Below are 16585 nucleotides of genomic sequence, written 5' to 3' on the forward strand. Positions count from 1 at the left end.
GTTTATTGGAATACATTTTTTTGTCCCACTTTGCAAATATTGGGTATGACAGAAACCCAATAAATCCGTCGATTTCTTTTTTTATTTGGTATTAAAAGGCAGGGGTTGGTGAAGTCCGGCACTCTGATCTCTGCTGCGGCTGGGTGGATATTTACAAGACTATCGTGCGTTACTTCCTTGTTCCAAGTCACAGAGGAAGCTTCTATTTACCCGATATCTGAAACCGTAGAGATCTGAAGACCAGGAGCTGCGTGCCGGGATCATTTATTCTTTCCTCTTACATCACAAAGGGCTATTTTCCTCAGTTTTTGGGGGGTTTTTTTGCACCAGGAAACATTTTTGGCCAAATTTGTTATTTTTTGGATCGATATGGCCGGCCAGACGGTATCTGATCCTACCTCACCATAACCGTAACCCCATACGATGGATGACCCCCGGGTTCCCCCGAGTCCGGGTGGGAAATGCCAAAATGGGACATTCTTTCTGTTTTTCTCAGACTTTAAGAGCCATAACAAGGTGGCCGTAGCGGTGGTGGAAACGTTGGTCCTCTTGTTGGTCTTTGGGTTCTCGTTGCTCACCAATATCTGTGCCATCGTCTTGTTAGCTAGGAGAAAGAGGCTGGTCACTGCCAACTGCTTTGTGCTGAACCTCTTTTGCGCCGATCTCCTTTTTATCAGCATGATCCCCTTCATCCTGGTGATCCGCTGGACCGAGGTCTGGGTCCTCGGGGACTTCACCTGCCACATGCTCTTCTACATCATCTGCCTGAGCGGCTGCGTCACCCTTATCTCTCTGTCGGCCGTCAGCTTGGAGAGGATGGTCTGCATCATGAAGGTGACTCAAGCCACCACGTGTAATGCCAAGGTGGTGGCAGGGGGGCTTTTGGGCATTTGGGGATTCTCAGCCATTACTGCCCTACCCCTGTGTTTATTCTTCCAAGTGGTGACTCTGAGGGTGAATGGATCGGTAAGTTGCCCTCTCATAACAATGACAGCTGTATAGCAAGTGATCCGTCATTACTTTTCACAAAAGCTTTCTTTGCCATTAGCTTATACTTCATCCGCTGGGAAGCCATTCCAAGTATTTACTACCCTTTCTGTAGAGCCCGCATAGAAACATAGAATCTGCCGACAGATAAGACCCATTTCGACCCCTGCTTTTACTGCTGTAAAGACTCAAACCTTAATCAGTCGTTGGTCTCGTCTTAGATTCAGGAGCCGTATGTCTATCCCATGTGTGTTTACATTCCTTGTATTAACATCTACCACTTCTGCTGGAAGGCTGTTCCACTCAACTACTACCCTCTTTAAAAAACTTCCTTACATTACTTCTTAGCCCCTGACCTTCTGATTATGACTTCTTGTTCTAACATCTCTTCTCTTTTGAAGCAAACATTAACCGTCGGTGACTTTCCATCGTACTCTTTAGCTCCGGAATTCCTCTCTTTATTATTATTATTGATTGTTTATAGAGCACCATCAGATTACGTGGCGCTGAATTCATAAAGTTCAATGTTTCTGACAGTATTTTTAAATCAAATAATTCCAGCAAGTGTGAAATTGTGATGTTCAGGACAGTCTGGCAGTATGTAGTTAAGTAAGCCTAATGAAGAAAGAAAGAAAGAAAGAAAGAAAGAGAGAGAGAGAGAGAGAGAGAGAGAGAGAGAGAGAGAGAGAAGAGAGAAAGAAGGGTTTTAGGATGTATTAATAATTAACATGACATTAAGTGATACTAAATAATTAGTACCATATCAAGTATTGGGCTACATTTTATTATCTGAATTAATATACACTACCACTCAAAAGTTTGGGGTCACTGACTGTAACATCATTTGCAAAAGGGTTTCTAACGATCAATTAGCCTTTTAAACTTGGAACACAGGAGTGATGGGAGTTATTGATAAAGCAGTGATGGGAGTGATAAAGGAGTGATAGGAATGATAAAGGAGTGATGGGAGTGATAAAGGGCCATTGGAACGCAGGAGTGATGGGAGTGATAAAGGGCCATTGGATCACAGGAGTGATGGGAGTGATAAAGGGCCATTGGAACACAGGAGTGATGGGAGTGATAAAGGGCCATTGGAACGCTGGAGTGATGGGAGTGATAAAGGGCCATTGGAACACAGGAGTGATGGGAGTGATAAAGGGCCATTTGAACACTGGAGTGATGGGAGTGATAAAGGGCCGTTGGGACACAGGAGTGATGGGAGTGATAAAGGAGTGATGGGAGTGATAAAGGGCCTCTGTACGCCTATGAAGAGATTCCATTAAAAATCAGCCGTTTCCAGCTACAATAGTCATTTACAACATTAACCCCGTCTGCGCTGGATTTCTGATCCATTTCATGTAATTTTAATGAACAAAATTTACTTTTTTGAATTAAAAACTCTAAGCATTAGAAATGTGATCGTGTCGGATTGTTTAGTGAAAGGCTTTGTTAAAGGTGCTGTTCCACTAACCCTGCTGAAGTTACTACTGGCGTAACTAAATTCTGCGTTAGAAATATCATTCTCACTGAAACTTTCCTGCAATAATAGGAGAATTGTTAGAACAAGAGATCATAATCTAAAACTAGAGGGTCAGAGGCTTAGATGTCATATAAGAAAGTGTTACTTTATAGAGAGAGTGGTAGATAAATGAAACCGTCTTCCAGCAGAAGTGGTAGAGGGTAATACAGTGAGGGGATTAAACACGCATGGGATAGACATACGGCTCCTGAATCTAAGACGAGACCAACGACTGATTAAGGTTTAAGTCTTAACTGCAGCAGACTAGATTGGCTTCATTCCTATTTTTTGCCAGGAACACCTAATTGTCATGTGACACAAAAGGAGGCACTGATAGGCTGTTGCTCTAGAAGCTATTAAAGTATCTGTGTTTCTTTTATGTGATTAAAATCACAGATTTATATTGTCTCAGTAGGATAAAAAACATCATCCCTAATCCACCAATTAACCCTTTATATTTTTATGTATGCAGCAATTTTGGAGGATTTATTTGGGTAGCCGAGGCTTTTATATTATTTCTCTCTGTTCATTTTCTGATCGGGGGACCCTGATTTCCATTATAGGTCCATTTTGAAACAGAATCCGAAGAAGAGACCTTTGAGGTTTCTAAAAGCTCATGCATTTTTACATCTTTTGCAGATAAAAGGCATTTTTTGGGGCAGTACATGGAAAAAGATGAACGTTTTTAGCACTTGTAAACATGTATTTAAATTTTAATGCTAAAAAAAAGATACTACGTCCTGTTACTCTAAAGATAATTAGCTGCCGCAATATACGCTGTGCTGTACCGACCGCTCAGGCCACGTAACACACGAAAGAAAGTATATCGGCTGATCAGAAGTTTAAATATCACCTTTAGGAAACAAATGAGAAATGCAAACATGGAAAATCAATGTACGGTCCCATGTTTTGAGTATGTTCATGACGTGTGCGCTGACCGTCTGCACTCTCCATTATTTTACTCTAATCTGAATGAAGACGCTTCGCTGCTTCTGCAAATAGAGCAGTAAAGAGCGGCTCGGGGGGTGATTTGTAAAGACCCCACATAGGCATGATAGGCACACCGCGTTTGTGGCGTGTGATGGGCTGTACCGGGGTACTTCCGAGGGAAGCGGGTGAGGAGCAGGGCAAAAAAAGGGCAGGAAATAAGGGGAGAGTGGGTGTGGCCAAACAGCACTTCCTGTCTGGAGAAAGACGGAAATGACCTGGATGGGGCTTCAAGCGGGGCCAGACCAGGGATGACCTGGTACTTTAAGGCAAGCGGTCTCCAGATGACTTGTAGTCACTAGCATGCGGCTGGGCATATCCATGGCTTCAGCCCCTGGTTTGCCGCTTTATTGGGTGAGCATCGGGCTCCATCAGCCAGCAGCCCATTGGACGTTTGCCCGCAGTGCCAAATGGCTAGTCCGGGCCTGGCTTCAGGTCAAACCCAAAAAGTCCCCAGACATGCTGTTCTGGAGAAAAAATCCCCACCAGACATCTCCTCGGTGTGCCGAATGGCCAGTCCGACCCGGCCCTAATTCATAAAATCTTCAATATGCGTAACTTAAAAAATCAGTAGAGTTCAAGTTTCACACCGAAACTCTCTGAAATCATTTAAAATCCCATCATCAACTCGCTGATCTGACCTCCTTTGTTACGCGTCAGGTGTAACCGCTGGCCAATATTTACTAAACCCCGACCTGCCCTTCTTAACAAACATATGGCTTTTGTTGCGAGCTGGCATTGGCCGCGGCCGCGGAGAAGTCGACATACGACATACGTCTGTCTATACGTTCCAGTCTTTACAGAAACACGACAGCCAACAGGTGTCTCTCATTCAATATAATCCCATCGCGATCCGTCGGTGTCCGGCAGAAACATCGTGTCGATTGTGCGCGTATTGACTTAGGCAACCGGAAAAACCAACAATTTAATGAGTCACCCGAAGCCGGCGGATCAGCACATGCCGGTTTTATACTTTAAATAAAGTGGATAAAAATCAAACAGAACGAGAGAAACCCTGATGCCTTCAAGACTTGGCAGGGATAGACTTCCCTTTTAATAAACCGCCTATGAGTGTGAGAGCAAAGCGTTATCACTTCCCGACAGAAACAGATGAAGCGGAGATATAACACGTTAACCCCGTCAGCGCAATGTTCAGTAGGCTGCGAAGGGTTATTAGAGAAGGCCTTGGATAGCCTCTCTCTTTTTTGTGGACCCGGTGGGGTTAAGGATCGCATATCTTCTGGGTTATCTTATCAAGCACCTGATAAACTTCATAAATGTCACTGTTACCAACGTGATTTGCAAGCCTTGAAGGGGGGGGGGGATTTATCAAATTTATCAAATTTATCATTTCGAACGTCATTGATGGGTTCTACAAAGAGATGAAAGGTCAAGCGTGGGGTCATGTTTATTGAGACGACTTAGACTAATACAGTGAGGGAATTAAACAAAGCATGGGATAGACATACGGCTCCTGAATCTAAGACGAGACCAACAACTGAGGTTTGAGTCTTTACGGGCAGACTAGACGGGGGCCGAATGGGGCCGATCTGCTGGCAGATTCTAAATGTGAGATAATCAGCTCAAATTACTTTGGGATACATGGAGAAGAATCAAGAAAAGCAAACTTTTGATGGGGGTCTCGTTAGACCCCCTGTAAATCTTACATGATCCACTTATGGAAGCGGCTGGTGGTAAGTATTTGGGAATGTACGCTACCGAGCAGGAGAAGCTTTTGGTGGAATTCACCCTGTTGAGGGTCAGAACAAATAGGTTTGTGAGTGTGACGCTGTTCCTGCTCCCCATTATTACCCCATTATTACCCTATTATTACCCCATTGCCATGTATAGAGGAGCAGGTTTGGATTAGAACACTTTCTCCCCGCCATGGTACGTAGCTCTCACCCATGGCATTGCTTGGTCCAGCAGGTTGCTAACCTTGTTGTTCTCCTCTGTAACCACAACGGTCTCTATAGAATTGTGTAGTTATATCTGTAATCAGTGTATTATTCAACAGCACCGGGTTCCTGTAACTAATCAAATAGGCTTTACAGGAGAATAAAACAGGGATTAAAACGATTGCAATCAATCAGGCTCAGTGACATTCCAGAGGAAACCCTTCCACTAAATTAAATTTTATACGTGTTAGCCTAAGACTGAAAGAGCGCAGAGGATTATTTGATAAATATTGGCGAAGAGGACATTTGTTCCTGGTGGACAACCTCCAAAGCTCAGCTATTAGAAGGGTGGGTTGATCAACCACTAACCTTATACACTCCAGTTCAGTAATTATGAATGTTCACCATATTCCATCCACTTCCCATTTAGGATGACCCACTTCCAGCGCCATCTATGTCCCCAAACAGCTTGTCTGTACCATATTTGCCCCCAAATTGCTTGCCAGTGGCCCCAAACAGCCTGCCATTGCCATCTTTGTCACCAAACAGCCTGTCTGTGCCAGATACCATGTTCCAGTAGCACCGTGTTGTCTGATTAGATACATATTAACAAAGAGGACATTTGAACCTGTTGGAGATTCTCCAAAGCTCAGCTATTGGAAGGCAGGAACCACCCACCTTATCCATTTCATTTCAGTAATTATAAACGTCCGTCAAATTCCGTTTTTTCTTAGAACATTGCTTTTTTGACATTTTCTTTCACATTTTGTCCCACAGGATGTCCAGGTTTGCACATTGGTTTGGCCCACCATTGCGGAAGAAATTGCCTGGGACATCTCCTTCATCATGTTAGATTTTTTGGTCCCTGGTTTGAGCATCGTGATCAGCTACACCAAGATTTTTAAGGTAAAACCCAATTTCAGTCATTTCCGATTCCCTCTCTTTCTCCAAAACATGCACCATCGTGTCTTCTCTATAGAACGGGCCACAGAAAGACCTCAACGAGAGTTGCTGTGGTTGGCAATGTTCCCAGCGCTCTACACACAAGTGGTGCACGCAGCACGGCCAGCCGCGGTAGAGAGAGGACTCCGTGAGAGTCTGACGAAGCTCACCTGTCACATGGGAACCGGAGCCAAGTTCCTATTTCACAGGTCGCATTATTGCCAGCTGTAACACTGGACCTTATTCTATTACTTACAATAAAAATATAGTTCACTTTTTTTTTATATATTAACTCTTTCATCACATGTTGATCAAATAAAATATTGCTTTAAAATGTCCTGTTCAACCCTTTACCCTGAAAGACTCAAACATATCATATTCGTTTACATTTCATCCAAAAAAGCAAACCCGTGGAAAGTTGGAAACCGAAATGCACTTATATACTTAACATTATAATTATTATAATTATAACTTAACATTATATAATTAGAATTACCCCCTTTTTTACCCATTTTTGTGATATTTTTTTATCACTGCACTGCCCTGCATTCTTCTTATTAAAGGGCAAAGTGCATGTATAGAACATGGCAGCTCCTACATAAAGAGTTAGAACAGGGCTTCAGATATTATTATTATTATTATTATTATTATTGCAGCGCTGTACAAGGTGAAAAAGTTACAGATAATGACAGGTACAATACAACAATTGACATACAGATACAAGAGGAATGAGGAAAGAGATAGATCACTGCTACTAGGAGCTCGGAGTAGCTCTCGAAAAACAACATATTTGCAGCCCTGTTCCAGTTTTGAGCAAAACTATCCCCCTCCCCCACAAAGGAATATTAAAATAATAATAAAAATAATAACTAAAACATAAAACAGTAAATGAATAAAATATTTTAAATGTATACATAAACTGCCTATTTTTATTTAGGTATCCTTTTTAAGTGAAACCATGGAAAAATGTGTTATGTAAATTTTTCCAATGTTTTTTATTTTGTCATGTTAAATGATCATCAGTGCTATCTTTGCCCCCCAGACAACTTGCCTGTGCAATCTTAGTCCTTAAACAGCTTGTCTATGCCATCTTTATCCCCAAACAGTTTGTCAGTGCCCCCAAACAGCTTGACTGTGCCATCTTTGTACCCAAACAACTGGTCAGTACCCCCACTTAGCTTAGCTGTGCCATCTTTCTCCCCAAACAGCTGTTCAGTGCCCCCAAACAGCTCATCTGTACCATATTTGCCGCCAACCTGCTTGTTAGTGCCCATAAACAGCCTGCCAGTGCCATCTTTTGCCACCAAACAGCCTGTCTGTGTCATAATTTGCCACCAAACAGTTTCTCAGTGCTCCCAAACAGCCTGTCTATGCTTGCCCACAATATAACTAACAATATTTAGTATTTTCAGATCACAAGGGCCATGAGAGAACGACTGATTACAAGTACCGCATATTCCGAAAACCACCAGCTCCGGGTGTCTCAAAGGGATTATAAACTTTTTAGAACCTTGTTCCTTCTGATGGTTTCATTTTTCATCATGTGGACTCCGGTGTTTATTATCGTTCTGTTGCTTCTCGTGCAGAACCTGGATGAAAATTTCACGCTTCCCCCAACGCCCTTTTTTTGGGTAGTCGTTTTCACTTTTTGCAACTCCATTGTAAACCCGATTTTGTACAATATTAACCTGTTCAAGCAGAAGTGGTGGCAGATTATTTTCTGCTGCTCGGAGGAGGAAAGGCTGGATACAGACACAGTAACGAAAAAGAACGACACTCCAAATGTTTCTACCGTCGTGAAATAGATTTTTAGATCTCGATTTTACAGGAGGGAAGTCTATTTTAACTTTTGGAACTAAAGGCCATAGTCTAACATTGGGAGTGTCAGAGGCTTGTATGTAATGTAAGGAACTTAGAGGGTGGTAGATAAGTGGAACAGCCTCCTAGCACAAGTGGTAGAGGCTAAAAAGCAAGGGGATTTAAACATGCATGGGATGGGCATATGGCTCCTGAATCTGAGACGAGACCAACGACTGATGATATGTATATTGGCCGAATGGGTCAAACTTTACGTTTCTATGAATTTTCTAAAGTACCTATCCCAGCACAGTGAATAAATAAGCAGCAGGGTAATGCTGACATTATAACAATAACGACAGTTAAAGGATGTTAATGTAATTAACAAAACCAGACCAGGGTTCTGACACGCACCTTATTGCAGCAGATGGTAAGAGTCCGACGGAGACCTCCCAGACCGGCCCTTGGTGAATTGGTTAATTTCATCAGTTTTTGTTCTGAAAATATTTTTCGTTGACCTCCCTGGCCAATTACAAAGGAATTTTTTGGACTAGATCAGTACTGTAAATATAGTATTCCGTGTCCATTGAAACAACATTTGTGGGTTTTTTTATGTTTTTCTGCTTTTTTATTTGTTATGCTGCTATTTTAAGTTCAATATTTGAAATAAATGTTTACAGCATACTGGTTCATAGAATTAGTATGCATAAAGCATCCAATAAAAGGACAATTATTTGCTTGTACACGAGAAAATGATATATATATAATTTGGACATAATAGAGGGAGGTGGATAGTGTCAACAGCTCAACCCAAAAATGAAATATTGGTCCAGTAAAAAAGGAGTTTATTAAAGGAATATATTTCTTGCTTTTATGCTATTGGACTAAAATGACTATTCGATAACGATAGATACACGGTATGAGAACATGAGATTGATTCTCTCCCAAAAGACCATGCCGACAAGTAAAAAAAAATAAAAAAAAATAAAAACTCTAGTAAAAATATTAAAAATCATTTTTTGAAAAAACTGTAATAAAAAAACGTATGCACTGAGAAATATGACCAAGTTCGTTGTTTGAGATTTTGGTTTAGTGAATGCCTTATTGAATAATTATACACAATTTATTTCTAAGAGTAACCATGGAATTAGTCACACAAGGAGTTAATTAAAAAAAAAAGTTAAAAAAAACATGTTTTTTGGAAGCTGCCAAAAGAGGCTCTGATTTTGTGGTCTGAGGTTTGGCAAAAATGAACATATTCCATAAAGTAGGTATTTTCCGCATGGGAAATATAACATTAGTCTGAATAGTCTGGTTTTGACATAAGCCACAGACATAATATTCCCTTTTTACCAAGATTTTCAAACAATTTAGAGAATGAATCAATTGCAGTGGAAATATAACCAAGGGCCTTATCATCATCATCATCAAATTTTGAAAATAAAAACTGAAAAAGTGAAATAAAAATAAAAAACATTTTTTTTTTTGGAACAGAAATATTTATTTTCTTCACTTCTAGAAACAGGAATCAAACATGAAATGAAGCGCTATACATGGGAGTCAATTAAATCCGGTATAAAATATATACATTGCTACTAAATTCATTCCACAGCAGGTTATTGTTATTTCATTGGCGTATTATATTCTGTAAAATGTCGAGTAGGAATGGATCTTGGAAACTCGGAGAATCAACAGGATCCTTGATTGGATTCCTCCAATTGTATTCGATTAATCGCAGAAGCCTGTAAACAGAGGTGATAAAAACGATTATAAATAGAATGTTATTTAAAAGAATGGCTCACCAGTCTGGGAGTCAAATGGTTTCCTCCAGACAAATTAACAGGTTAACCAATTCCTTGACATTATTGATTAGGTCCAAATACCCAAATGGTGCCCTTTTTCCCCACAATGGCCTCTTAAGTGTAATGGGGTCGTTGATAAGACTTTGCACTAAGATTGCTCTTTCTAAACATTGCCCCGATGTCTTCGTGAACGCCGAAAGGCTTCAGGATCACTGGGTCATTGGATGGGAAGGGAATTGTGTTGGTTTTACTGGACGATTCTGACATAAGAGAGAGTTGGCAGGAGAGTTGCAGTTTCACCTTCCTGGCTTGACGTTACATGATGAACGGCCAAACCCGGTGAGCTTCTACTGCTGAGAAAGATCTAAAAATCAGTGAGATTTCTTAAAAGTCACCTCACTGATGGAGCTATGCATTATATGTGGGGCCGACTTGACCCTGCCTGCAAGGAAAATTGCCAAGGATGGTTCTTTATAATGCGCAGCGAATACAAGGAGTAGAAATCACAACTCTCCTTCCAACTCCTGCTTTAGTGAATAAGCCCAAACATCTGGGAATTTTCTGGATTTTCTCCAGAAGCTCTGGGTATGGCGGGTGATTTTTGCCTTCCTCCGACCCCCAACCCAAACTAGAAAAAAAAGGAATCTTCTCTATACCTGCTCTATACAGTCTACTAGTCCATCACCTGGTATTCTTTTTGTTACAGTTACTAGTAATAGAAGTTCTTTCTAGCAGGATACTTGGGGTTTGACTTCGTCAGGGTTAGTGAAAGAACTCAGCTGAAAATACAGTTTTGTAGCCACCCTTGGGCATGCGCATAAAGCACCTGCATATGTATTGTGCACTACTTTAGAACTGTTTCCGCAGTTTTAGTTGAATGCCTAAGCGAAGGAGTCGGTTTGATGAACATATATATACATAATCTACAGAACTCCAAGTCCGCCATGGTTCTTTACCGTTGTGCTCAACCACTCTGTACTTCCGGTCCAAACACAGCTCCTCTTGTCTCCTCCTCACGATTCTTTGTGCCTCTGGAGTAAGTCCCTTTGGATCCCGGGAAAACACGAATGAGTAGCTGTCCTCACATGTGTTGTCAGCGTTTAACCTACGGCAGGAATAATGGATCGCGTAGGTGTCGTAATCGGTGTCTACAACCCAGTGATCATCAACTGAAAAACAAGACAAATCAACCATATGAAAAAAAAAGGAAATCAAAGCGAAAATAAGATGGCTACAAAAGTATCCAATACATAGTTTTAACATGCCAAAAAAAGTTCATATCCAAACTAGGGCGGCCAATGGGCGGCCACTAGCCTTAGTGGGTATGACCCTATAATTCTGTGCCAATCCCTGGAATTTTGTGCAGTGGAAGCTATTTGTGATCTTTCATCTGTGTCAAATGTCAAGAGGTCCACAGTTTAACTTTGACCAAGCTATCAGCATCGGTTTGTCAATACGAATTAACTCATTTATAATACTTAACTCACAGAGTAGAACTGTTTGAGCGAATGATATCATTTAAGGTTTTATCTGACAGTTCAATTGATCGTTCCGAAATTATTATTATTGGAATGGGATATTGCATTTGTTCTAAAACCTATAGACTCGGATACAACATGGCAACGGCAACAATGATTGGTCTGAAGATAATCAGTATCATCAGAATCATCCAAATCCACAATCCTAACTAAAGTACTCCAGCGATAACATTTTATGAGGTCAGTTTCTGTAAAACTCACGTCCTTTCTCAAGGTAGGAGAGAAGACCATAATACTTCATCTTGAACTTAGCTGGGTCGTCGGTCTCTCTGAAAGTACCCACCATGTCAGCGCAGAGCTCCACAGTTCTAAAAGTACAGCAAAGAGAGTGTTCTGTTATGGAGGAGACATCCCAAGGCAACATTTATCATCTATCTATTAATCTGTCTATAGGATGAAGAGAGGCTGGGTGTATGGGTTGTGACGGATAGAAAGTACTTAAATCATAATTAAATATATATATTTTTTTTAACACAACCACACAGAAAGATACAAAAGAAATAGTAGTCTCTTACTGTAAGATTATGACTCTTCCTTTGGCTGTTGCTGTCATTTTACCATTTTCATCGACGGAAAACTGAGCGACAATGTTATCGAGGAGGAAAAGTCCTTGTGGGTCTTTCTTAGCTACGGCGTACCATGTTCCAGCATACTATAAAACAACCAGATTGCATGAGATCGTTTTATAAATGTTACATAATAATCTCTAATTAAAGTCTTGTTCTGGTTTTATCTCAAATTATTTTAGTGGAGAGATCACCAAAGTTCAAATAATGAAATCTAGACTTGGGAAGGAGGATGGAAGGAGGATAGAAGAATGATTGCGCAATACAATGGAAGACCATTTTCAGCTGATGAGTTATTCTAACCCTATGTACTGAAAACACGAGATTTAACAGAGATACAATGTACCACGTACCCGATTTTTGTCGAAATCTTGTTTGACCCTGAAGTTGTCCACACGGCAGTCTCTGACCCTTGAACAGTACCCAAAGCAACACAGGGCAAGGAGCAGCCCTAAAACTTTGAGGTCCATCCTGCGTTTATCACCAATAATTCCTTGTAACAACAGAACAAAAAAAATATTCAAATTACAAAATAATCAAACATAAACATATAATAAAAATATGTATATATATATATATATATATACCTATATACAGCATTTATGAAATACAATGTATTCATTTTTTTTAATTAATACTATTCATTAAAATATTTAAATATTAATAAAGGAAAAACTATGTATCTAATAGGTTGTCCAAAAATAAGTCAAGTCCTCCTTTGCTAGCAATACACCATGTAGAGTCCTAGAATTAAAATGTTTGACGAAAATAATAAATCTAGGCTCCTAATTCTATTTAGAATAACGTTAATTTGTGAGTTAATAACGCCGGTTGGGTCGCTGTAGATGAAAGCAAAGTTTTGCGTCTTACAAAGCGGGATTCCAGCTGCCTCCAGATGTAAGAAATCCTAGAATTCGGCGTGCCAGAGGTTTATATAGAGCTCTGCCTGGGGGGGGGGGCTGTTTCGTAACATCAGTAGAAGGTAAAAGACCTATATTTTATGTTGGTGACACATCCAGATCCAGCTGGATCGCAGCCCGTTCCAACAAACTTGCATAACATCAAAATGTGCCCTTTAACCTCAAGTATTTGTCGAAAAAGCCCATATCCATCTCCCAGAGAACACGGAGCTTAAACCAATAAATAAAGGAAAGCTCTGCACATACTAAAGGGGGGGCAGGGAAGTTTCCACCACATGTTTTGCCGTTGGCAATGTGGTTGGGGAGAAGTTTTGGGCAAAAAACCCCCAGGTCTTCAGCTGGACGCAGGACAGAGCCCTGTCTATGGGCAGGCGCATCACTCAGGAATCCACAGATTCATTAAAAAAATGGACAAAAGTCACTTTTGTTCAATTTATTGTTTAAACCGTTAAGGACAATGGGTTGTCCTTAAACCCTTTAAACACAATGCATTGTGAGGCCGTACATGTACGCGCTTAGTCATGAAGGGCTTAAGGATATTTTATCATACTGTAGCTGTAAAGACGCAGCTGGGTTCCGCAGTCCAGAGCAGAATTCTTCATCTTCTACTTTGATTTAATGATATCTGAACATGCCACTTGGTTTCATTCTCACCGGGGAAATCCCTGCTTGAATGCAGGTGATTTAAGAATATCTTTTACCTCTTGGCGAGTCTTGGCGTTCGTAAGGATGCTTACTGGAATCATTGGTGATGTTAGGTGCGTTACGACGTTTACACTACGCGGCACAATGCTCGCGGCAAGGACGAAGCGTGTAGAACAATAACGTAAAAAAAGGTAGGCGGAAGATTGTAACGAGGACAATCCTGAGGAATTATCCGCGGCCAAATCGTCAAATAAGAAAATTGTCTCTGCACACTCTGCGTGAGCAATATAATAGTTTATTAAATGCATAGGGTACAAAATATCTGTGTTTTAGTTAAAAAAAAGCTTCACCTGGATAAAAAATTTTTTTTTTTAAATTGCCAGCATCAAGTCATGCAAAAACTTTGTTTATTGCCCCGATGCCTATTTAAGTTTGATTGGCACAGAGGAAGGTCCTGTGTTTTGGGTCGAAATGCAGGAATTTTTGGCCTTTAGGCAACAATATTTATCACACAGAATGTGTATATATCACACAGTATATATATAAATATATATACCGGTATATATATATACACATTATACCCAGTGGCGTATTTCATTAACCTCTGCAGAGGATTGTTTTATTTCGTGCCGAGTCCGTTCTCTTCATGGTGCCTCTGTGTCAATATTTGCAATTTCATCACCTCAGAACCACAGGAATGACTTCTGTTAAACATTTTCCAAAAATTGTGTGTTCTGAAACGCACACGAGAGATGCAAAGATCACCGGCTTCCACTCTTACCTAATAAAAATCCACCCCGGAAAATCACATTTTAATAAAAAATATATATTATTGTCGAGCAAATGAGTAAAAAAAAAACAAACAAACATATATAGTAACAGTCTTTCTGATAAGAAGCGATGACAACAAAACTCTGGCCTTTTAGGACGTGCTGATTAAAGGACACCGGGCTATGCAAACACCTGACTTTTCTTTGTACAAAAGAACAGAAAAGGCATTTTTTTTTTCTAGATAGCGTATTGTTTTTTTTTTGGAAATTCTCTTAAATTCTTTCTAAATTATTATTTTTTTTATTTTTTTCTGTAAATTCTTCCTAATTCTTCATAATTTTCTTTTTCGGAAATATGTGCCAATTCTTGCAAAACCGATCTCCTCTGTTACGTCTATGGAATAATAATAATAATAATAATAATAATAATGGATTCTGGGACATGACATTTAATAAAGTCTTCAGAAGTACTTTGCTCCCTCGGAGGCTTACAGACATACCCATGATTGGCTTGTTCAGGGGTCGCACCCTTTGCCAATTGGCACATATCTCTATTACCCAACTACGCCATGTTTATGACATCATGTTTCGACGGCGGCAGGTTAAAATTGAGTTAAATACACTGTAAAAAAAAACATACAGTAGGGTTATCGGGGCTCAGAGAAAGTCAGGGAAACATCCAGATATTTTTTATTCTAAATACAGCAGACATACTGCCTTAACCTCCATTCATTTTCTGTTCTGAAATTAATATAAAATAAATAAAAAATAAAGATACATCATAGCCTCCATTAATATCTCCTTGGATATTAAAAAAATATGCAAATGTGTTTGAATTGTCGAATATTTAAATAATTATCTGCCCAGTGTTATTTGGGGACATTTTTGCCTCTTTACTCTCCAATGTCCTGCAGGTTCTCCTGAATGTTGTGCCACAAGTATATTGCACCAAAAAAACATTCCATGTTAATATTGTTTTATAGAAAAAGTGGTTTTTTGCTTGTGATACAAATATGTGTATTTGATTATTATCTGTGGGCCTCCAGCCAAAGAAAGGCATGAGAAGATCGTTCTACTTAAAATTCTATAACTGTCACAGTTTGAGGGGTAATAAAGCTCCATTTCCTATTATAGTTGTAAAAACATTTGTTTATTGCCAACAGCCTCTGTTTTTCTCTTTATTCTTCTCTCTTACTTCTGTTTTCTTCATTCTTCTCATTTCATGCTCTTTATTTTGTTACCTTTACTCTGTTTTTTCTCTTTATTCTTCTCTCTTACTTCTGTTTTTTTCATTCTTCTCATTTCATTCTCTTTATTTTGTTATCTTTACTCTGCTTTCTTAGGTCTCCGCACTTCTGCCTTCTAGTTTCTGACTTCTCAGTTCTTCTCCAGTGTGGCTTCTGTACCCGTGTGGGCATCAGACATAGAATTCCGATATTTGATGTCAGCGTGGTCATTTTAAAAGGAGACACAATGGCAAGGGGCCAGGGAAACAACTGCCCCCAGGGATGGCCTGATTTTTAAGATTTTGGACCACTACCTGAAGCCTTTCAGACTGCCTGATAGCAGTCCTATATCTTACCACCTTCAAGTGGATTTACATGAAGAATGGATCATTTTTTGCACCACTTATGATGTCATATTACGCTGCTCTGACTCAAGGCATCTTTTTAAAGCATTGTATGGAAGTTTTGACGTCGTCTGCATGGCGTAAGCGGGCCGGTTGGAAAGATAGGCCTTGTAACCAGCCTACTGAGCAACGGGAAGCCTGGTCGACCGTGAGATCGTTCTGAGACACATGTTGCGGTGGGGAGACTCGTAACCCTTGGACTTACCGCCTTAGGATGCTAGCCTAGTTGGCCTTGGCCAGAATTTGTCACTGAATGGACCACTTTGGAGAGGGGCGCACCTCAGGGTCACCTTATCCACAAGCAAATATGGTGCTGTCTCTTTCCGAGAAATATATCACCAAATGGCTCTTGCCTTTAAACCATGTTCTTTAGAGATTGTATGCTTTAATTAGTGATCACGTCTTTCATTCAGAAATTCTTAAGCCATTCGCGAGACCACTTGTAAATTCGTGAACTAAACAAGCCTTTCAGAAGCACGATTACGTTTGGCTTCTTACGTACGTACACAGTTGTGATCTTAAAATGGATTACTTTGTCTAAAATGATTCCTTTGGGATTTGTGAGCTAAGAGATCAAGCCGTGG

At 40.2% G+C, this 16585-nt stretch overlaps 2 protein-coding genes across 2 annotated transcripts; one reads left to right on the forward strand and one right to left on the reverse strand.

The window, feature by feature from the left end:
* The first annotated feature begins 423 nt into the window (after window positions 1-423).
* Window positions 424-8138, forward strand: LOC149288683 (free fatty acid receptor 4-like). Its single transcript, XM_089491388.1, has 3 exons — window positions 424-966; window positions 6169-6297; window positions 7746-8138. Exons 1-3 carry the CDS (start codon window positions 424-426, stop codon window positions 8136-8138), a joined length of 1065 nt encoding a protein of 354 aa, XP_089347514.1.
* Window positions 8139-10781: 2643 nt separating this feature from the next.
* Window positions 10782-12506, reverse strand: LOC149288684 (retinol-binding protein 4-like). The gene is made up of 4 exons (XM_089491389.1): window positions 12390-12506; window positions 11986-12122; window positions 11672-11778; window positions 10782-11101 (listed from the first exon to the last, which is right to left on the reverse strand). Exons 1-4 carry the CDS (start codon window positions 12504-12506, stop codon window positions 10782-10784), a joined length of 681 nt encoding a protein of 226 aa, XP_089347515.1.
* Window positions 12507-16585: the final 4079 nt, after the last annotated feature.

Source organism: Sceloporus occidentalis, unplaced genomic scaffold, assembly GCF_023333645.1.
Source record: "Sceloporus occidentalis isolate IW3139 unplaced genomic scaffold, rSceOcc1.0.p SCAF_50, whole genome shotgun sequence".
Classification (NCBI taxonomy): domain Eukaryota; kingdom Metazoa; phylum Chordata; class Lepidosauria; order Squamata; family Phrynosomatidae; genus Sceloporus; species Sceloporus occidentalis.

What these genes read in the sequence shown, in the direction of transcription:
- LOC149288683 (XM_089491388.1), top strand. Translation starts at nt 424, where the DNA reads ATGGATGACCCCCGGGTTCCCCCGAGTCCGGGTGGGAAATGCCAAAAT. An exon ending in CTCTGAGGGTGAATGGATCG is followed by an intron (nt 967 to 6,168) that starts GTAAGTTGCCCT and finishes TTTGTCCCACAG; the next exon opens with GATGTCCAGGTTTGCACATT. An exon ending in GCTACACCAAGATTTTTAAG is followed by an intron (nt 6,298 to 7,745) that starts GTAAAACCCAAT and finishes TAGTATTTTCAG; the next exon opens with ATCACAAGGGCCATGAGAGA.
- LOC149288684 (XM_089491389.1), bottom strand. Translation starts at nt 12,506, where the DNA reads ATGGACCTCAAAGTTTTAGGGCTGCTCCTTGCCCTGTGTTGCTTTGGG. An exon ending in GGAAGAGTCATAATCTTACA is followed by an intron (nt 11,779 to 11,985) that starts GTAAGAGACTAC and finishes CTGTACTTTTAG; the next exon opens with AACTGTGGAGCTCTGCGCTG. An exon ending in CTCCTACCTTGAGAAAGGAC is followed by an intron (nt 11,102 to 11,671) that starts GTGAGTTTTACA and finishes CTTGTTTTTCAG; the next exon opens with TTGATGATCACTGGGTTGTA.